Consider the following 23711-nt stretch of genomic DNA (forward strand, 5'->3'; position numbering starts at 1 on the left):
TAAAATTTATGTTGGAAGTGAGAAACAGGACAAGTACAGGGGGAAAAAAGAAACAAAATCAGATTTCACTGAGGTTCATTAGATTTTCCAGAGTCACTTTTCCAGCTCAGTTAATATACCAGGATATTCCTCCTATGGTCAAGGAGCACCAAACAAGTGCACCAGATGAGGGCTATCACGAAATATAATTTTGCAGTATTCCCAAGATAATAACATAAAAAGGAAAATCCTGATGTCCAAACTCTTGGGACACGAATATTTGCTCTAGTACAAAAAGGCCTCAGCTAGATTCCAACCACTTCGGAAGATTTGGGCTGCTTGAAGCTGTCCTCCCCTGCTATTGCTCTTTCAACTTGGAATATGAGTGGCAGACAAAGCAGATCAACGTGGAACACAAGTGTGGCCCCATGGGATGGACAAGAAGCAAAGAAATGTTTGGCCCTGCTCACCCCAAGCATGGCTGGGATCCCCATGAGGGTGTCACACACACAAAAAAAGAGACATTTCTTTTTCTGCCAAATGTGAGAGGTTCCCTTTCAGCTCAAACCTCAATCCAGAAGTTCATCTTCTCACCAAAAGGAACAGACTTTAATAACCCTTATCACTCCAACACAAAGGGGCAGGTCAGTCCCACAGGACACAGAATCTTCAGGTTAAGAATCCAAGCACTTAACACATATATATGGAACCTAAAAAAAAAAAAGGTTCTGAAGAACCTAGGGGCAGGACAGGAATAAAGATGCAGATGTAGAGAATGGGCTTGAGGGCACAGGGAGTGGGAAGGGTAAGCTGGGACGAAGTGAGAGAGTGGCATGGACTTATATACACTACCAAATGTAAAACAGATAGCTAGTGGGAAGCAGCTGCATAGCACATGGAGATCAGCTTGGTGCTTTGTGACCACCTAGAGGGGTGGGATAGGGAGGGTGGGAGGGAGACGCATGATGGAGGGGATATGGGGGTATATGTATATGTATAGCTGATTCACTTTGATATAAAGCAGAAACTAACACACCATTGTAAAGCAATTATACTCCAATAAAGATGTTTAAAAAAATGATCAAGGGTAGAGCAATGCCAAGAAATGAGGAAATGATGGTGGGTATTGCTTAATGAAAAAAAAAAAAAGAATCCAAGCACTGATGTCAATCCTTGTGTAATAAGGAACTCATCAAGGCATTTTTCAGTGTTTGAAAGGAAGCAAACCTGCTTAGAAGATAAATGATTCAATTTTCAGTACTGAAATTAGTACCTTATACATTTATTGTAAAATTATTCATAATGGCAAAATGGTGGCAAAAAAAATCTGTGCCCATCGACGGGCAACACTGGCATAAAATGTGATGCAAACACACTAGAAACAATTACCCTGACAATTAATAAAAAGGACATGTCTCGTGAACTGGGGAGAATGCACAAAGTATGTATTCCATTGAGAAAAGGAGTAAAATAACCTGCTCAGTTTGATCTCAGATACCATAGGTCTGATTGTATGTTTGTATGAGCATAAAGAATGTTATAGAAGGGCACATATGATTTTTTTATTAACATATGTTATTTCTGAGAGTTCTTCACAGACCAGTGTGGTGTGCAGAAGATTATTAATATTTTCAATATATATCTTGAGTTGTTTCACTAGATACGATTAGTCTGGATTACTTTGCAATAGAAAAATTTACTAAATGTTGAGGAATTACATATATAGAGACTATATTTTCTACAAATGGTAATAAGAGCCTTGATGCAAAAAAAGAACATGGTAGAGAAAAAAAATACAAAACTGTAAAACAAACATAAGAGATTCAACACAACTTGGAAAAATCAAGAGGCATCCAAACCAAAAACACAGTTTGCAGCCACAACTGGGCTATTGTTTCCATACATTCCTTAGTGAGGAAGCCTTTGAAGTTGACATCAGAATCCCATCTTATATCATCTATCGCTACTTCGGACGTATCTTTATACCTGCTTAGTTAATTGTATAGGGAAACTAGAGCTTTCTTTTCCCAAAATAGGCATTGTCAGTCTTATTTGATGTTTGAAGTTGTCTTTTCAAAATTTTGAGTTAAATAATCCATATTGCTGTGGATATTTACATGGCATAGGGAGATAATATATGACTATTATACTCAAGATCCTCTATCTCAAATAAGAAAAATAGACAAAAAGATGGGCCTAGCACTCAATCCATCTCCTAGCTGCGTCTTCTGAGTTCACCTCCTGATATGTCCAACTCTCCGCCAACCCAAGGAAGGAAGCTGCATATACAAGCTGACAGTCTTGGCAACTGCTCAAGAATGGCCTCTCCCGTCCCCTCAAACCACCACCACTGCCATTTAGTCCTGACCTCCTTGCTTGTTCTCATCCCCAATTTCCAAATACTGGCTGTCTCTGAAATCCACTTCTGTCCTTCCAAGTTGGCATGCATTCTGATGTTCTTGCCAGCATCTTGGGAAGCAACACTGTGTCAGTTTTTCTCTTCTCTCCTCTTCTCTTTTCTCTTCCCTTCTCTTCTCTTCTCTTCTCTCTTCTCTTCCCTTCTCTCTCTTCTTTTCCTATTGCAGTTTCTGACTTAGCTCACCTGCTATCACAGTGTGTCCCATTAGCTGCGTACATAACCTAACTCTAACCAACAATCCTGGGGTCCTAGTGGCCCACATGTTTCAGGGGAGAAAGGTGGGGTAGGGAGTGATATATCAGTTGGTATATGTAAAAGAATTTAGTAAGACTTATTTCTGCTATACAAAATGCCTTTTGACAAAAAGCATCACAGAGTTGAAGGGAACATTCAGCAACTCTGGTTTTAAAAATCACTGCCTTCAGCAACAGAGGGCTGCATGAGACACACTGAACAACACGGATTAATACATGCTAAAAACCTTCTGTTATGCACTCAGCCTGCACTAGGCACTCTACTGGATCCTGCGGGACATTCAAAGATGAAGACCCCGTGGTCCTTGTCTTCAGGGGGTTCACAGACTAACTCTGAAACAAATCTGATCCTGATAAGTAAAGGTATATTTGAAAGCCAAAAATAGATTCACAACCAAGCAAGAAAAGAAAGTCAAAATCCAATCCACTCTACCTTGGAAAGAAATGGGAAAAAATAAAAAGCAATAACTAAAAAGATAAGAGGAAACTGAGAGCAAAGAGAACAAAAAGTAGGAAGAAGTTTAGGAGCTAAAGGCAGGGAGGCAAAGAAGGCAAATCCATAGCAGACAAGTTGAGGATAGGAGAAAAGGGGTGAGAGGGAAAGGGGAAGGGGAGTGGAAGTTGTGAAACAGAAAGAAAAGAGTTAGTTTCTCAGGAAGGACAATCTGGGAAAGGCAGAGAGATGGAGAGGATGCAGTGTAAATGTGAGGTCACTGCAGACAGACATCCTAAATGGAATAAGGATGGAGAAGTCAGTAAAATGAACTTGGCAGAAAAGACAGACCATGAAAATAATAACAATAATAGCTAACTTTTCTTGGACCTCTATTGACCTAAACTGCAATGACCATGTTGAAATCTAGACACTCTTTCACCAGGATCCACCCTCTAACATATGAATGTGCTGAGAGCCAGGGCACTTAAGCACGATTGCATTCATATCTTCAATTCAACTGCTCTGTGGATCCCTGGGCACATCAGTGGCCCTCAAACATCACTGCCATCTGGTTAGCATTGTATAATTCTTATGCCAATACAGCTTTGCTGGTTTTATAACTTATTCTATTGGATTACCCCACTCAAAGCCAGATCCTTTCTACATAGAACAGCAGAGCTTCACTCATGATTATATTTTTGAGCAGATAAAAATTTTATATGAACATTTTATACATAGAAATTTCAAATATGTGTAAAACTTTTATTTCAATATCCTTCTATAAAACACCCTTGTTTCCAGTCAAAAACAATACGGCTTTTATCCAGGTCATTGGTAGGAACGAGTGATGGGTAAACCAGAACAAGAAAGGCAGGTGCTGGAAGTTATCAAGTGCATTGATATGTGGAAGCAGAACAAAGCACTAAGCTGTCCTAGAACAAAGCACTAAGCTGTCCTCAGAAGCACTGATTTTTTCACTTTTTCACAAGACACCAAAAGTCTCAACTATATGACTCCTCCAAATCAAGTTCTATATTCACATCAAAGTTTTTCCCAAAGATGGTTCTTTGATTCCTAAACTATCACTTCCTTTGCAAACAGCTCTTATCCTTTGCCTTTGGAAAGGAAAATAGTCAAATTCCAGACATTTTCAAAAATAAATTAGAACTTGATAACATTAGCCTCTTATTTTCTCTTTCTTCTTTTCTTTGTTTTATCTTTCTTGGTGCTTCTCCTAAATCACTTGTAAAATTAAAATCATGGAACTGCCATTTTTTTCTACCATGCTATTGACAGCCTCATCATTACAAGCTTTGAGGATCATTAGAATTTCCACAATATAAACAATAAACAATGAAATTGGGGAAAAATTAGAGTCAATCTATCAATAAGATTTCTAAAAAATTCTATCAAGAATAATGGAGGAAAAAGAATATATATCTAATTTGCATAATACATTATCAATATATCTCAGATCATGGGAAGATACTACATTTTTGAAAGAAAGTAAAAGTTATTAGTCATCTGTATTTTGGTGAGACTCGTCCCTTTTTGCCATCAGCTAGCAGCAAATCACTTATTAGACCTGAAAAGAATGAGTATATGTCTCCTTAAGACCACTTTGCCCCTCCATATTTCTCAGTGGTCATTTAGCCTCAGAGAAAATCAGAACCATCGAAACAATTCTTAAAGTTTCCAGAAATGTGTGTGTGTGTGTGTGTGTGTGTTTTATGTTTGTGAAAGAGAAATCAAAGCTTATTCATTGAATCTGCTGATGAAATTTGGTGAGATCTGGCTAGAGGGCTGGGAAGGAAAACTGAGTAATTAGGAGGAGAATCAAAACATTGGGTGATTATGAGAATTCTCCCTTCAAGATTGTGGGAGGGGAGGGAGTTTTCGGGTGTGAGCATATGCAGGGGTCTAGAGAGACAGAGAAAAGTCCTTCTTGACTGAGGTGGGGAGAGAAGGCCCTGCTCTGGACCTGGCATCCTTGTTTTCTTATATTACTGAAAATAATAAAAATCAGAATAAAAATGAAGGAAGCATCGTGCTTGGCTTAGGGCTAGAGAAGCAGTATCTTCAGGGTGCTCACCCACTTGTGAGAGTCATGGTGGGTCTGACTGGGGTGTGCATATGTGCAGACATGTCTGCTTTCAGAGGCACACAGATGTTGCAGTGTTGACAGGGACCTCTGGAAACCAAGAGAAGTCATCCAAGGTGAATAATTGTGGACTTGGGGAACAGGAGGAGGTGGCCATTTTAATACATGTAAAAAACCCATGACCCTATTTAGAAACAGAAGAATTTAGAAAGATTATGCCATAAAATAACTACTGTGCCAGGAACTTGCCTCCTGCTTGGACCCTAAGCTGAGAGTCCAGGGAAACACCTGTTACAGTCAAGCTCTTTTTCTTTCCAATTGGTAAACAATTCTACCAATTGCACAATGAAAAAATTCTGTGACCCTGGCACCCAGATCTGGAACTCTCAATTGCTCTCACCACCAAAGGTCAATCCAATGTATCTGCTTGTGACATATTTTAGCCAAAGAATGTTAATGACATTTTCCAATACACTGTGCTGTTCTAACACATGTCCCACCCTGGACATTTGGGATTACTAAAATACAGAGATATCTTGAATGCCAAAATGTCACAGTAGGTAGAGATATGGCCAGCTTTTCAGGCTCTCCGACCACTTTAGGGACCCACAAAAGCACTGACAAGATGAGAAAAATGTATTGCCTCCAAACAAAAAAGAAAACTGTGAAACCAAAATTAGCAAACATTTGTTTCTACAAAGCATAATACATTGCCAACTTTATTCATTGTTCTATTTAGTAGAGACCGAAATAATCTTTCTTTGTACCTCAAGAAGATCTGTAGATTAGATTTTTTTCATTTGCAGGAACACCTACATATGCAAGATGGTAAGTGCACATAAATTCACAAGCACACATAAATGAATTTACTCATACTCAGAGAGTTTTAGTGGCAAAATAATAAAAACTCTTCCCATATTTTATTGCAAAAAATATAATTTGATGTGGAATATGAGTACACTTTAATATGTTTAATATATTTGTTGAGAAGTGGGAGGCTCCTAAAGTGTTCAGAAAATATGGAGGTTTTAGAGTGACCCTTTACTTCTCCCATTGTTAAAGGACATCACTAAATTTGGAGAAAAATTCTTCCCTGTTCATGGATAAACAACAAGGTCCTATTGTATAACACAGGGAACTATATTCAGTGTCCTGTAACAAACCATAATGGAAAAGAATGTGAAAAAGAATATATATATGTATAACTGAATCACTTCGCTGTACAGGTGAAATTAACACAACCTTGTAAATCAACTATACTTCAATAAAAAAGTTTAAAAGATCAGAATTCTTCCCTGTTCACTGACCTATTCCCTTGCACTTTTTCCTCATCCTTTTCCAGCTTATCAACAAAGTTAAACACAAGAACAAGCCAGAAAGGGAAAATTCCCTATTGCTAACATAAGTCTAGTTGTCCTAACAGATGAATAATAAAGTATAAAGTCAATGGTTAACTTTTTGGAATAAATTGAGGAAAGAACATCGGAACTTTATTCTTTTCAGATTTCCCTGCCTACCTAGATTACAACACAACATCCTTACTTCTGAAGGCACAGTCTCGACTGGTATGCCTGGCAATGGACAAGAGACCGAGGGGCCGAAAGCCAAGACCAAGGCTAACACAGGAGCTGTCACAACCCTTCAAGAGACTAGCATCAAGCTAAAAAAAATCTGCTTCTCTCATCTCTCAAGAAGAAATTCAACCTCATGGGTATGTCATATGGTTCTCTTGTATGATATCCCTGAAAACAGTCTAAAATGTTCTTCCAAGCTTTGTACACACTTCTTCAAATACTTTATCTACTCAAAACTATTTGGGGGACTTCCCTGGTGGTCCAGTGGCTAAGCTCTGTGCTCCCAATGCAGGGGGCCCGGGTTCAATCCCTAGTCAGGGAAGTAGATCCCGCATGCCACAACTAAAGATCCTGCATGCTGCAACTAAAAGATGCTGCATGCCACAGCTAAGACCTGGCATAGCGAAAGAAAGAAAGAAAGATCTTAAAAAACTATTTGGGACTTTAAACGTATATTTGCTTAAAAAATGAAAAAATAAAGAAAGAGAGAAAAAATGTATATTTGCTTGAATTTTAAGTTACCTTAGTTCTAAGTTATATTCAGGATGCCACCATCCAATCTGTGTGAATAAGTTTTAAAAGGGGCAACCTAAGAGTTTACAGTCATCAGTAATAGCCTCAAATATGACTTGTATACATAAGAAAACCTTTTAAGAAATCTTAAACAGTTCCAGAAAACCAGATAGCATTCTGTTTCCCATTTTCCTTTTCACTAAATTGTCATCAATCAGAAATATGACTAAGATAAATAGCAGCTCCTAGATAAAAATAGGAAGACTTCTCCAAAATTCTCATTAAATTCTATACATGATCCATATTCAGCTTGAAAACCACCAGTTAAGAATGAGATAAACAGAAGGTCACCTGCATCTGGCAATACATGCCTATTTCTTAACCCTACGGTATAATGATAGGAAAACTAATTCTAGAACAAGTTAAAAATCAGTTCCCCAAAACACTTACTACCAATATTTAGAATATCATGAGATTTATTTTACTTCTATTATGCCTTACTTTCCACACAACAGGAAAGGATATTATCAGGGTTGCCTTGACTGTGTATGTAGTCTAGTTTATTTTTGGTATTTGTTAGTCATTCATAAAAACAAAATTCAGGGTTCCATTTACTTTCATTAATTCAGGTAACAGGGGCTTTGAGGGGGACCAAGAAGAGTACCTAGTGAGAAAGAGAGGAAAAGAGAATGTTTTTGTTCATGTGTCCTGGAGAAGATATTATTTTTCTCCTACAATACTGTGCACTCTGGTTACTAGAGTATTTTTTCCCCTGCGCTTTAAAGGTTACTATACAGAAATTCAGGGATTTGAAGGTTTTGCAAACTCCAGTCAGAATAGCATTTCATCTATCAATTGTTATTTCCACATGTACACGAGCTCTTAGATTCATTCATGAAACTAGGGCTGTCAGGATCTTAATGAGATCAACTGGTTTAGCCAAACACATGCATCACTATTCAGCTCTTATGCCACCTGGAGAGAGCAAGTCTTTGCATAAGGCCTAATTTTACCCACTCAAGGAAGAAAACTTGAACCACGACAAAGCCAGCAATGATGATTAAAGAGTGCCTGTCACTTGGCCTCACCCCTGGGAGCTGCCCTCTACCCACTCCTGGGTGATGGGGGTGTTTCTCTGGGTGCCCTGGATTTAGATGTGGTGAAGGATGCAGACAGTTTCATGTGTCAAGCCTCCAGAGTCGTCAAAGTAGCGCTTGATCTGCTCTGTAGAAAGTGCTGAGGACCCGAACAAAAACTCATCAGTGGCACAAATCCAAGGTCATCTCCCAAATATCCCTAATATATCAAAGCAGCCTCATCCATCTCAAAGCAAGAGCTACAAATGCGGGCCTCCCTGGTGGCGCAGTGGTTGAGAGTCCGCCTGCCGATGCAGGGGATACGGGTTCGTGCCCCGGTCTGGGAGGATCCCATATGCCGCGGAGCGGCTGGGCCCGTGAGCCATGGCCGCTGGGCCTGCGCATCCGGAGCCTGTGCTCCGCAACGGGAGAGGCCACAACAGTGAGAGGCCCGCATAACGCAAAAAAAAAAAAAAAAAAAAGAGCTACAAATGCTAAGACTGGAAGGGATCTTAGGGAACTTGTCCTAGAAACTAACTTACTGACACACAAATCAGAGAATTCTCCCAGAGAAAAGCAGAATGAATGTCTTATAATTTACTCTCCATCCACTAGAAATTGGATGTATATTAGAGGTTGATGTTCTGAGCAGCAAAACTTCATTCAGATATCTGATTCTACATGGTATATATTTCCTGACCAATAAATCTACAAGGAAAAATAAAGTTATGTGAACAAATTCCCTGCCAATATCAACTTGAAGAAGAAAAATTAAAAACCAAAACAAACAGAATCCAACTTACCTCGGTCCACACCTCTTCTTGCCTTTTGAAAATTGCTTTTGAATGTTTGAAATCTGAAAATAAATAGCCAATTCTATAGGCTTTTTCAAGGCCCTGAAAATGATCACTTAGTAATAAATCTTTAGTATTAGTAATCCTATAGATTGATAATCTCTAGAAGATGAGAGATTATAGTTTTCATGAACAGTCTTTCAAAAACATTGTGGTTAAAGCCTCTTTACTATAACATCCCTGCTAAAGAAATAGAAACAAAAGTTGTCTCCTTGTGTAACTATGTAATTTTTAACAGCAGCAACAAAATATTAATATTCATACCAAACTGAATATCATATTCTCAAACATCTTAAAAAAGAATCACACTGCCACCTATTTTGCTCTATGTCACTGATCCTTACTATGTATCACTCTTTTGTTTAGGGATAAATGGCCTGAAGGTTTTCTTACAATAGTTCCATAGATTAAAGTAGCAAAGAAACAGAGAAGAAAACCATTTAAAATTTCAAAACAGAAAGGAAAAACTTCACTTTTGCTTTTTGAATGTGTGCTTCACGGGAATAACTTTCATCTTTCCATCTGTATTTCTTTCAGATCCATTCAGTAACTATGTGTTTTGCAATGAAATGGCATTCCATATTTAAAATAAAAATTGGTATTTTATGCTGGTTTCCATTTTCAAAGAGCATATTTTTAATCACATCCAAAATAGTTCAGCATTTTTCCCACTACTGCCAAAAATAGCAACACGTACCATCAACACAACGTATCATAACATATCCTCAACAACACACGTATCACCACACACATTTCTGCTCTTGGGCTCCCCTCAGCCCCATCTGTACTCTTGCTGCGAACAGCTATAGCATAAAAATGTCTCTTCTCACATGCTTTTGATATTACACTATTTAATCACATACAGCTGTGGCTTATGAGGCTGTTACAAAACACAATTTTAATGTAGTACTTGAAGTCAATTTTGGATAAACATCAACCATTTACTCTGAATAAGAAGTCCAACACTCCAAAGATTTTCTTTTAAAGGAAAACCCTGGTTTTCTTAGAATTTGGCATGGGCATCATTGTGACTGAGACTTCTCTCTGCCAAAAAGACTGATAATGTCAAAAAGGATTGTGTAAATCATATTAGTGCAAAAACGAAGCTTTCCAGAATTCCTGGAGCCAGAAAGATCTGGAATGATGTGCATCCTTCCTTCTCTTTGGCCTCTTCCTTCACGTGGCCCCTACCTCCAACCCTTGAATACATTTTAGTACTTCATGGAAATAGGTTTGAGTTATAATTCTGTTTTTCTTTTTCCAAATTGAGAGAAAGTGAAAGGAAAATGTGTTGGAAAGGTACTGTTCAAAGAAATATACATGGTGTTTCCCTTAAGTTTGGAATTATTCCGGAAAAAAAAAAAAAAAAAAAACCATGAACTTTTTACATTTCTACTCCTTTTAGTAGGCACCAAACTTAGTGTTGTGAAAACAGTGACGACATTAGATAAAGAAAATCCCAATGCAAACAAAGATTTGGAGAAGTAATGAAAAAAAAAAAACAAATTGAAAAGGCAAGGTAGCCTGTTGTTTCTGTTTCTCTCATTTAAAACCAATTAAAATAGAATACATTCTAACAGGAGATAAGATCGATCATCATTTCATGCTATCATATAACCCCCCTGCAGTAAAAGAAATATGTGGAGTTATTCCTAAAAATTCTCTTGCTGGAAGATTTTTAGAAAACTAGTTTTATATATTTCAGTCTTTCAAAGGAAAACAGTACCTGGGAGTTTTCAAGGCTGAAACATACAAAACTGGTTGGTAACTGGCAAGTTACCAACTCTGACTATCAATGCAAATCTGAGGCAGGAAGTACTAAGGAAATTCTAAACTCATTCCCTCCCTCTGCAAGATTTTCTACATTTTCATGTGTGAGGAATGTGTGAAGGGTTGTTTTGTTTTGCTTTTGTAAGACCTGTACATTCACATCTTTAAGAATATCCTTGGCCCCACGGGAGGCTCCCTCTTCCTTTGCAGGCCGCCCTGGCCTTGTGTTTTCAAGTGTCTGCTCTTTTCATGGCACAACTGGGGTCCAGCTAGACTTTCAGAGCCGGGCGGCTGTCCAGCTGCAGATGGCTGGAAATTCAGCCTGAAATCAGTGCGCTGGTGATGAATTATTCCTCCACCTGACCCCAACTTCACACCAGGCTCTGAACAGAATTTGAGTACCACCAGCCAGGGAGACCTGGTCAAGGTTCCATGGTCTGAACCCCTTTCTTCAAAGTTTTCTGGGGAAGCAGATGGCCAAAGAAGGGCAGGCAGCAGACTGATGAAAAAGCAGAGTGATTAGAAACTGCACTGAACTGGGAGAAATAGAGGGATCTGGCAAGGGCGTGGAAAGGAAGAAAAGACAAACTTGCTGTGTGTGCTTGGGTGAGTTTTAAAGTTTCATGAAGATGACTAAAGTTTTCTAAATATCACATATGAGAGAAATATCTATTTCTCAACTGCAAAATATCAACTCATCAGGCTGTGACCACGTTTTACTCTTTAGCTTTCCCAGTTCAACTCATTTGTTTTTCCAAGAAGACCCCCCCAAAGTACCTCAAATTCAGATTGAAATTCACCCTGGGTCTCATAATGCAATAGCAACAGGTTGGTTATTTGGACTGGCTGTAACAAAATTCTTGAGAAATATTATGTTACAACTTAAGCAAACATCATTACATATATTATCATTAAGCTAAGAAACTATTTTTTGGTCTCCTTTCTCCAAAACTTGCTGATTATTATGGGTGGCTTTTCCAACAGCAAATTCGTTTTGATGAAACTTTTTTTAAAATCCAGTATGTCTCTTATTGAAATATTATGACATGTCACCAAAATTTCTTCATTACTTCTAAATAAAAGTAATGTTCTTTTTAGAAATTGCTTCTTTGGCTAGGAAAACAAAATTGGTAAAAAGGAAAATTGACAAGTGACAACTTTTAATGTGAGGTCTGGGAGAGTAAGCATGTTATACCCACATTACTACAAGGTACAACAGCTACAAGTCAGCCATGGGTTTTCCTTTTATTTGACTTACCCATACATTTTTCTAATATAACATTTTAAGCATCTGGAAATTTATTCAAAGAAACAAAAGCATAAATACCTTGTTTCTATTTTTTTTCTTTTTAACAACAAAGTGAAGAGATTGGTTCTAATATGATGGGTAATAAGGGGAGCAGAGAAAGCAGGGAAGTGTCACAAGTTTTTCTAAAACTTAAATTGCATTTGAGGAAATGGAAGACATTTGCATTTATTTCAAAATCCGTTTTCATTTTGTTTTATCATAAGAAAATAGCAGCTGCATTTAACACACGTATTTAGGTAGAAAGAGAAGGCTCAGTATTTTGGCATTTTCTGAATGAATACAATAATAAACATCCCATGAAGATTTTCCAACCAAAACTAATGTCAGCAAATAGCTTTTGTGGGTGAGTTAAAAACACCTGAATTTAGAGAACAGTTTAAGGCATGGGGTATCACCAGAATATGATTTTTGTTGTCAACCACAGAATTCTATTTTTATCAACCATAAATGTGCTTTACATATCAGCATCATTTTAAAAAGCAATGATTTTAAAATTGGATTAAAACTACAAGCCAAGGCTGGAAGGACAGTGGATTTTATGGAATTCCACCTAGGCTTAGCAAATAAATCTAAGCAGCATGCATTTCCTTCAAAATTACTATAGGTTATATTTTGAGCTATAAGTGTAAAAGGAGCAAAAAGTGCTACCGAAACAACCCGGTTGTTTTCATGCTATGCTGGGGTGTGATGGGACTTTATTGTACAGTGCGAACGCTGTCAGAAAGTTCCCGTATTTTAAAATATTGCACATTGACCCTTCCTCCCATTCCCTGAGTGTCTAAGTTCCCAAACAGGGCACATTTTCATATCTTCAGCTTCCAGGAATGTCATTAATGTCTGTCATTTCAGAGCCACTGTAATGATATTTGACAACTTCACAGCACTGTCGAAATTTTACAACGTAATAATCAATATGAACTACCATGATAGCCAAAGTAGCTGATCTTATACTCCCTACCACCCTGATCTGATTACCCAAATATCAGCTGAGGTCGCCTAATGGATCTAACTTCTTTAAAAATGTTCCAGAAGTTGATGGCTTTGACTAGCTTGAAAGTAACAAGATCCAGATGCTGCCTGTCTACACAACACTAAACTACATAGGACCCCAAAACAGATTTATTTTTAAATTCCCTCTCTATTTTTCTAGCTCTCTTTTCCCTCAACACCCCATGTTTCCTCTTTACCCCAAACAACACACACACACACACACACAAACTTCCCACCAGTGTAGCTGGTCCTGTGTCTTTAATATAATGTGCCCGACATTATTTCCCCCTAGCAATAGGTTAAAAGAAATCTCAAACCAAAAAGCAATTATTCCATTCATTTTGATCTAAAGTTTCTTTTCTGAATAGACTTCATCGGAGAAAACAAGAACCAAAAAGAAAGCACGAATTTTGAAACATTTGGAAAAATTTAGCCAAATGACTAAAGGGGATGGAATGTGTGATATTTTTCACGCAACCTTTGTTTGTTGTTTCTGTTTCTTTGGGGGATGAGAAATGACTATAAATTTCTCCTTTTAACTTGTCCTTGCTTTGCCATTTCTTTGAGGAAGGCAGGCAGCGTTCTCTTCCCAATCCCCCAAAGAGTTAAAATTCTAGCCACTGGAGCAGGCGGGCTGGTCTATTTATTTCAGCAGCAGCCCAAACTAAATGCTCACAAAGGCAAAAAGCAGTGTGAGTCGACCTTGGAGGGGCAGGGCAAATTGTAAAGCGACTGAGAAAGGAAGGGAAAAAAAGAACAATCTTTAATATAATACTGAAAGTCTGCTGCCTGATCTGGTTTACAAATCAGCATTGTTTGGTGAGAGAGAATAAATGAGAGCTAACTACGGCTTGAATTACCAAACCCAAATCACAGCACCCAGTCCTGGTGACAGCACAGATCACTCAGGCATGCCTTGTTCACTCCCGGCGTATTTACCAAGAACACGGTAGAGTCTGGCTAATGCAATATAAAGTAATATCATCCATAAAGGAATACAATCCATGCATTCAAGGGGGAACAACCAACATTTTTCCCCCGAAATTAAGTCCGATGTAATTGACAAATTGGAGCAGTGATTTCACACCTGAGAGTCTTCCATGTCTGAACTGCAGGATAAAGTTCATGATTGGCATGACCCACTGTTCAGTGACGTGGTCTTGCCACTGGCCCCCTCATGATCATCTGAGCACACACATAAAGCCTAAAGTAGTTAACCAATTCATGTCCAATTATCATCAGTATAGTTCATCCTTTTTCAAGACCCAGGCCTCCTGATGGCAGCCAACATCTAGCTTCTAAAAGTAAAGAACATCTATTGTAAAGCTCCTAAATTCACTCTCTAGCATCCTGACCATCCTCAGTATAAAATAAGGCCATAAAAAAACCAAAAATGCACCCAAACAAACTCTAAGAGACTTGAATTAGATACCGTGTCCCTTCCCACACCCGTCTTTCATTCTACGCTCAGCGGTTAAAAGTTTGAGTCGCCCCCACCCCGGCGTGTCCTGTCCAGTGGGAAAAAACCTTTTAGAGCCACAAACAAAGAACAGCTCACCAGAAAAGCCCCTGAAATTGTATTCTTGTGCCTGATCATCACTGTTATGATCTCCTTTTTAACAACCCTGCCCATCTGCCAAGGACTTGACGGATATCAGGAACACCTAGGCAGCCAAATAACAACAAAGGAACTCAAGTAAAACTATTATCTCTTCTTAAAGAGAAAGCACCAGTTCCAGGCTTGCTTTCTTCCTATATCCTTCTCTGCTTCATTAACTCCATTGCTATGTTACTAATTTCAAAGAAGCAGGAAGAGGTGATGGGGTAAGGGGAGGGAGGCGGTAAATAATAATTCACATGCCTGTCTGTTTCCCATCCCAAGTGCAGAAGGACACCCCACTGCTGCCAGACTGTGGAGCGAGCCATACCTTGGTTTGGAGATAGTGAGGATAGTAGTAAGTGTACTGGGGGTACATTTGTGGCTGATCCAGGCGTTTGCCCATGTAGCTGGAATCTCTATCTCCGAGGCAGGGAACTGGATGACAGGGTATGTGCCCCAGGCCGAGCTTCCTCTGGAACCACTATTCCTGACAGTCCCGATGACTGATGAGGCTTCGGAGAGTCTTCCACCACTCACTAGTTCCAACACAGCAAGAATTTTAAAAAGAAACACACCAAAAAAAGAGGGAGGTGGGGGATCTGTAGGAAAAACCCCACACAGCCTCCCCAGCTCTCGCCTGGGGTCCACTTGGGATGAGGCAGTTTGTTCTCTACCCGGCTGTCCGTAGTGATGTCAATTGCCAGCGTTTGTAAAGGAAAAAAAAAAAAATCAAAGTCCTTTTAGCAACTCGGAAATCTTGCAGATCAGCTTCCTGTCTCCTGTGTGTCTCTTTCCCCACCTTAAAGAAAACGAAAAAAAAAAATAGAAAGAAAAAGAAAAAAGAAAAAGAAAAAGGGGGGGGAGAAAGAAAAAGAAAGGGGAAAAGAAAAACTAAAAAAAAAAAAAAAAAAACCTCTCACAGCTCAGTTGCCGCTGTGTCCCTCCCAGAGTGACATGGTGTTCGGTGCTTGTCCTGTCCTTTCATTCACGTCCCCTCCTTCCAGCCAGTGGGTGGGACCCGGAGAGCCCCTCCAGGGAGCAGCGTACGCAGTCCAGAAGGCTGCAGTCTTTCCTCCAAGAAAAAAAAAAGAGGCTGCTTCAACCCCTGCTGCAAGCAAAGTTCCGATTCCCTCTACTGGCTATCTCGAATAGCAAAGCGGTTTTTGCAGCAAAGCTGCTGCCGCTGCCGCTGATCCCGGGGAACTCAAATGTGGGCGGCGGATGATTCCTTATCCTTCCCTCCATCAACCCCGCACAAGAGCTGCCTTCTTTGCTTTGCTTGCCAAGTTTCAAGGTAAGCCACACTGCGAAACAAAACACAGCAGACCCCGGGAAGGACAGGAGGACGAAGGGAGGAAGGGAGAGAAAGGAAAAAATCAAGGCAGACGGGCTAAGCTTGCTGGTGAAAATGGAAAAAGTGTGTCCCGGATGCTTTCAAAACCTGTGAACGCACTAAAGCCGATGGAATCCAAGACCTGCTTTAGAAACTAACCTTTTACTTCTCGGAGAACGTGGAGGATGGTAAGTATTGAAGAAATGTTGTATTCTACTCCAGGACTGCTCGTAACAAGCCAGGCATCATCAGATCACAATTAGCAACTTATCATAGCAGAAATAATCAATCTGATCATTACATCCATTTTGTAAAAATCAAAAGAGGTGTCCCCTTCGGTGTATGATCGTCTTGATAAATAAAATCACTGTTTCTCTCACTGTCTATCTCTTTATGATTCATGGAGGCTTTAATCACTTTCCTGACATCATCATATACAAACACAAAGAACAAAAATCATAATCACTTGGCAGGGTGTTTCTCCACCAATAATAAGTAGTATTCTGACGTGTCTATCAGCTGCTACATTATAATACAGATTGTTTCAGAGGAAATATATTTCCTTAAAGGGTCCCTTTTCAAGGCAGGCGAGGCTAAAATTAGACGTGCCAGCTGTGTTTTGCTGAGGGCTCACGCATGCCCAGAGCGTGGGCAGACCAGCACTGAACTCCTCTCGACTTTGTCAAGTCGGCTGTATTCTCCTCAGCCCTGAGTCGCCTTTTCAGATAAAAGGTTCCTGGTACAAATCCAGCTTCCTAGGCAAGAAGACCAGAGAATGTGGTCCCATGTACAAGCCCTACCACCCCTGGGGCAATGTGGTTTCTGGGAGCCCAGTGAGTGCAGGTAGGTTCCTTGGAGACAAATCAGGATGGTGGGCACATAGTTTTATGTTTGACTTTTGACAAGAACGACGATCGGAAGGAAGGAAGGGGAGAGGGTGGAGGGTAGGAGGTAGAAGTCCTGTCACTGAGAAAATTAAATCAAGTCTGCCAGTGTCTATGTGTTCTTCTGGGACTCAGAGGTCTCATCTAGAAAATGGAACTACTTCCAACTTACCTAGCTGGAGAGAGTCAACTGAATCAGATGCTAAATAAAAATCCCATTGATTTCAAAATTCTTTGCAGCATCTCACTGCTCAGACAATAGAGTCCTGACTTTTGGTATACTTTTCAAGTCACTTAAAAACCTAACTTCCTTCTCCAGAGGCAGGCAGTAGACCCTGTCCCCCACATCCGATGCCTGAGTGACACTGCCCTGCTTTCAGGTCTGGGCTGTGCTCTCAGTCTTTGGTCATCCCCTCTGCCAGGGGGGCTCTCCCAGACCCACCTTCAGCAGATCCTCCAGCCCGCCCTTTGGTCTCAGCACCACCCACACCCAGTGGCTTCCTATGCACTCTGGCTTTCCCACAGCACCTGTATTTACCCTAATATAATGTTCATCCTATGTCACTGCCTATGAATTGCTTGTTTTCTCTACGATGCTCTAAAAGCATCGGGAAAAGCAGGAAAGGAGGAGGTCCCATCATTCTTGTTTACCTTCATCTTTTTTAAAACTGGCATGGCATCTGGCACCAAATGGTTGCTCCGTAAATGTTTGAAGAATAAGACATCTTAAATATCAGAAACAACTCTAACCCAACTCATATCCATCTTTCAGTACATTTCTGGGTGCAGGGGATATAGTGCTGGGTGCAGGGGAGATAGTGCTACACAGATCAGAACAAGGCGCCTCATCCATCCGATGCCACTGCCCACTTCATACAGTTATTATGAGAATTCACTGAGTTAAACATGTGAAGCATTGAGAACACCTTGGTACTTATTGGATCTGCTCAATAAACACAAGCCTGCACCTGGGGAAGAGCATCCCAGGCTGAGGGACCAGTAAGAACGGAAAGCCTGGCAGCAAGCATGTGTCTTTGGAATGTGCCAGATATAGTGCAGGGGCTGGAAGGGAGCAAGTAAAGAGTAGAGGAGTAAAGAGTAGAGAATGAGGCTGGGACAAGATCTACAAGCCTTGGTGGAATTTGGTGGGGAAAGCTAATTAGTGATGGTTAACAGTACAGCCAGGACTCTATCCAAATCATCTTCAACTACAGAATGCTGTCTTCCTAAATGAAAGATTGGGGTTCCTCCAAATTATAAGACACCTAGGATCAGGATCCTAGATGGCTTCTGCCAACGTGGCCACTTTGGACAAAGGACATCAGTATTCTTTCATTCATAACTGCCAGGATGCTCCTCCATAACTGCCAAGGTGCTTCTGCCAACGTGGCCACTTTGGACAAAGGACGTCAGTATTCTTTCATTCATAACTGCTAAGATGCTCCTTAAAGGGAAAGGACTACTGTCTTATTTACAAATAAAAAGCCAAATAAATAACTCTTCTCAGTGCACGCTATAGCCCACTTATATGCAAAGTTCCCAGTATGTGTCAATACTATGAGCAATTTCTACACAAATTGCCACTTCCCAAAATCTATTCTATTCCGTTGGATTATCGGTATTTTCTGGGCATTAATTGTCATAGCTTAAGAACATTCACTGAACATTTAAAGCTTTTCTTAAATAATGTAAAGACAGTTTAGCCCTTGTGAGGATGGTAAAACCTGTGTTTTATTCATTTTTTAATTTATTTTTTCCCTCATAGATCCCAGTAACCATGGAGATTTGGGGGGCAAGATAGTCATGTCAGAAATAGTTTTTATATCATGTCTGCTCTGTTGGAGCTGCAGCACTTTCCATTTAAATGATCAAGTTAAGGTAGGAGGGAACTAGTTTAAGGCACTCTCTAAATCAGAAGCCAGCTGTGTGCCATTTGCCAAATAAACAAATTTTGTACAAATCCAAAAGCAGCAAACTGCATCAAAGGGCATGGACTCTTATAGATTCACGTGATTCACAGCACAGACTGGAGAGGCACTCATTTAAGACAAGTTCTTGGCTAACAGAATTGAGAGGATGTTTCAGACATACATCCAGAGATGGGGAAGTGATGGTATTGAAATAAGGGGCAATTGGACAGAGGCAGAAAGTCTTTTGGTTTGCCCTTGACCTAGCCACTCAGAGAAGAACTGGGTCCCCTCTCTGGATGATTTATTTATTTATTTAGTTAGTTAGTTATTTTAATTTTTTCTATTTTGGCTGCGTTGGGTCTTCATTGCTGGGCACGGGCTTTCTCCAGTTCCGGCGAGCGGGGGCTACTCTTCATTGTGGTGCGCGGGCTTCTCACTGAGGTGGCCTCTCCTGTTGCAGAGCACAGGCTCTAGGCACGCGGGCTTCAGTAGTTGAGGCACACAGGCTTCAGGAGTTGTGGCTCGCAGGCTCTAGAGCGCAGGCTCAGTAGTTGTGGCGCCGGGGCTTAGTTGCTCTGCGGCATGTGGGATCTTCCCAGACCAGCGCTCGAACCCGTGTCCCCTGCATTGGCAGGCGGATTCACAACCACTGCACCACCAGGGAAGCCCTGGATGATTTATTTTTGTAAATTACAAAGACTTAGTCAAAAGTAAAAGAACAGTAGAGATATAAGGAAAAACCATAATCATACTATCTTCAAAAGGAGTATTCTATTTTACCTTTAAGAAAGACATCCATGACCTTGAGTAAAACATAAAAGGCAAAAATTGTGGCATTTCCTGCCCACTTTATTCAAATTTGTGAAATCTCTTTCCAACCCAGCAGTTGCCACATGAGTATGAAACATAAAAGTTGTTTGTTTTCTTAAAGACAAGATGGTAGGTTGCAAATTCCAACATTAATGTTACAACTTTCCTTTCTCCTACTGAATCCTTAACAATGGTTTAAGAAAATGTCTGAGACAAATGAGAAGAAAGAGACTACTGTTCAAGTATGTGTGGCCCAAACTTAAACGATAATTGAATGTAAAAATATTAATGTAGATAAAGACAATAAAAATTGGCCTTGGAAGAAAATTTCAAGCCTTAAGACAAAACTACAATGGACTATAGTTCAAAACAGTTAAGTAGAAAAGCAAGAGCAGTTTAAAACAATAAACAATATTAACTTCAACAACAGTTTATTGAGCCTCTATTCTGGGCCTAAAAAATTGAGGGTACCAGTATAAATACGGTATCATCATCCATGTCCTCAAGGAGATTTAACAAATCAGTATGTCTCAAACTTCAACCATTCACAAATGACCTTAATGTTTTTTTCTCATATCTGAGTACCAGTTTGAAACAATAAAAATAATTTTCTTTAAGTTGACTCAATTTTTCCTGAAATCCATGTGAACTTTATTAGAATTCTAAGCAATAATATACTTTATGTATATTTTGTTTATTTTGCTTCTATTATCTTTTAAAAAATGCACACTATCCACCAGCTCTCTATATACATTTTTCGTAGCACTCAATACTGTGGCGGGCACATCTGGATCTCCTTTACCACTAGGAGTAGCAAGACTCACACTTCTCCATTTCATTGAAAGTAGGAACGGCCACATGACTTGCTATGCCCAATAAAATATGAAGCTTTTACGAGCGACACCCACAAAAGCTTTAACTGCTGCTGTTTAATTCTCCAGTCCACTCTTCTATGAGGCAAGCATGTGCTGATATGGAGTAAGCATCTCAGAGGGGTGAGAACAGCTGCCTTGAATAGTCACCTAGACCAGCCACTGATTTACCATGCATGAGAAGTAAACCTTTGTTGGATTATGCTATTGAGATTTGGTGACTTACCACAGCATCACCTAGCCTACCCTGACTAATCCAACATTACTTGTCGTTTGATTCTGTATTCATTGGTTTCCTTGCTTGAGTAGCACCCCCGCTAATATCTAAGCTCCACAAGGGAAAGGAGCATATTTGTCTTGTTCCCTGTTATATCCCCAGCACCTAGAGCAGTCCTTGGAATTTAATACACACTTAATAAATGTGCATTAAATAAATGAATAAATAAAATGATTATCTAAAATCATCTCATTTACTTATCAGTGCTTAATGCATGCTACTTTAGGAAATCATGGAAGGTGAAATGAAACATATTCACAAAAAGTAAAAACTGAAGTTTCATAGGGAACCCTCCTACACTGCTGGTGGGAATGTAAATTGGTGCAGCCACTATGGAAAACAGTGTGGAGGTTCCTCAAAAAACTAAAAATAGAGCTACCATATGATCTAGCAATCCCACTCCTGGGCATATATCTGCACAAAACTCTAATTCAAAAAGATACGTGCACCCCAATATTCATAGCAGCACTATTGACAATAGCCAAGATATGGAAACAACCTAAATGTCCATGGATAGATGAATGGATAAAGAAGATGTGGCACATATATACAATGGAATACTACTCAGCCATGAAAAGAAACGAAATTGAGTTATTTGTAGTGAGGAGAATGGACCTAGAGTCTCTCATACAGAGTGAAGTAAGTCAGAAAAAGAAAAACAAATACAGTATGCTAACACATATATATGGGATCTAAAAAAAAAAAAAGTGGTTCTGAAGAACCTAGGGGCAGGACAGGAATAAAGATGCAGACGTAGAGAATGGACTTGAGGACACAGGGAGGGGGAAGGGGAAGCTGGGACAAAGTGAGAGAGTGGCATGGACATATATACACTACCAAATGGGAAATAGAAAGCTAGTGGGAAGTAGCCACATAGCACAGGGAGATCAGCTTGGTGCTTTGTGACCACCTAGAGGGGTGGGTTAAGGAGGGTGGGAGGGAGACACAAGAAGGAGGGGATATGGGGATATATGTATACATATAGCTGATTTGCTTTGTTATACAGCAGCAACTAACACAACATTGCAAAGCAATTATACTCCAATAAAGATGTTAAAAAATATTTGTATGTATTAATTAAAGCACTAAGCATGAACAATTTGTAGCTGTTTTATAAGCCTCAGGAAATGAACAAGTCTTGTAAATTTTAGATTCATTTATTCAGGAGAACAAAATATACTGAATTTCTTTTCTCTATGCTATTTCCCACCTCTATCCTATTATATGTATGCATGTACGTTTATAACATTATGTTTTTCTGATTGCAAAAATAATGATATACATTTTACTTTTGAAATGCAGAAAAGGGAAAAGAAAATTTTTAAATACTACAATTCAAAGATAATCATTCCTCTTAAAATTTTGGTATATGTTCTTCCAGGTTAGGTATGTATTCTCTTTTACAAAGCTGTGAGAATATTGTGGAAACTCTGTAACTTTTTTAATATAACAATTACCTTTCCATATCCTTAAATATTTTTCCAAAACATGACTTTTAAATAACTCTGTGTATGTTTTTACTGTAACCTAACTCAAAAACGTTCTGGAAATTGGTAGAATATAAGATATAAATAAATATTAACCATCATAGCATAAAAACAAAATGTGGTACATATATATGATGGAATATTACTCAGCCATAAAAAAGAATGAAATAATGCCATTTGCAGCAACATGGATGGACCTAGAGATTATCATACTAAGTGAAATAAGTCAGACAGAGAAAGACCAGTGTCATATGATATCACTTCACATGTGGAATCTAAAATATGACACAAATGAACATATCTATGAAACAGAAACAGACTCACAGACATAGAGAACAGACTTGTGGTTGCCAAGGGGGAGGGAGGGAAGGATTGGGAGTTTGGGATTAGCAGATGCAAACCATTATATAGAGAATGGATAAACAACAAGGTCCTACTGTATAACACAGGAAACTATATTTAATATCCTGTGATAAACCATAATGGAAAAGAATATGAAAAATGATGTCTATATATATATATATATGTGTGTGTATATATATATTACTGAATCACTTTGTTGTACAGCAGAAATTAATACAACATTGTAAATCAACTATACTTCAATAAAATTAAAAAAAATTTTTTTTCATAGGAGGAGAACTGCTATCATACTGAACACTCAGAAGAAGGAAAGTATTCTTTCACTGACTATTTGGAGTAAGTACTGGGGTGTGGTGTTAACTAGTTAAGAGATAAAGAAGGCAAAGAAGTAAATGAACACAGATATAGATGGCCAACTACATAATAGACATTGGAGGAGATGCCTATAAATGTTTCCTCAGTGAAAACGCACAAGTACCTGGGAACTGGGTATGATTTTTCTCACTTTACCAAATTGAGAAGGATCAGGTTTAACTACCTGATCCACACTCACCCAGGTATCACGTAGTAGAGGAACACTTCTGCCTCATTTCTGTATAAGGTCCAAACTCAGGCTCTTTCCTCAGTGTCCTTGATTGAAATCTTAAATGCTTTACTCCAAAATCGGATGAGAAAACCTTTGTGTTTAAAACATAAAACTCACAGTATACAGAAACATCCTAAATAAGTCACTTATGTCTTCATAGCAAACTGGAAAGAAAGAGCATGGCTGTCTGTCATACAGCATAAACTCTATTTGGATGACAGATGTGATGGTTAATACACAGTTACATGTGTCAACTTGGCAAGGTTATGGTGCCCAGGTGTTTGGTCAGCACCAGTCTAGATGTTGTTGCCAGG

General features: G+C 39.3%; 1 protein-coding gene across 10 annotated transcripts in view; it reads right to left on the minus strand.

The window, feature by feature from the left end:
* The window catches only part of RBMS3 (RNA binding motif single stranded interacting protein 3), a gene marked incomplete at its 3' end in the record, with an annotated part of 743397 nt that extends 727234 nt beyond the window's left edge, over positions 1 to 16163 (minus strand). For 9 of the 10 annotated variants that reach the window (XM_082637571.1, XM_082637570.1, XM_082637573.1 and 6 more), the window contains exon 1: positions 15204 to 16163. In XM_082637571.1, the coding sequence (XP_082493697.1) occupies positions 15204 to 15278 (75 nt within the window). In that variant the 5' untranslated portion in view covers positions 15279 to 16163. The remainder of the gene's footprint in view (positions 1 to 15203) is intronic. The other variant, XM_082637569.1, reaches the window with a different exon arrangement.
* Positions 16164 to 23711: the final 7548 nt, after the last annotated feature.

The sequence above is a fragment of the Mesoplodon mirus genome, assembly GCF_964341445.2.
Source record: "Mesoplodon mirus genome assembly, chromosome: 12".
NCBI classification, from domain to species: domain Eukaryota; kingdom Metazoa; phylum Chordata; class Mammalia; order Artiodactyla; family Ziphiidae; genus Mesoplodon; species Mesoplodon mirus.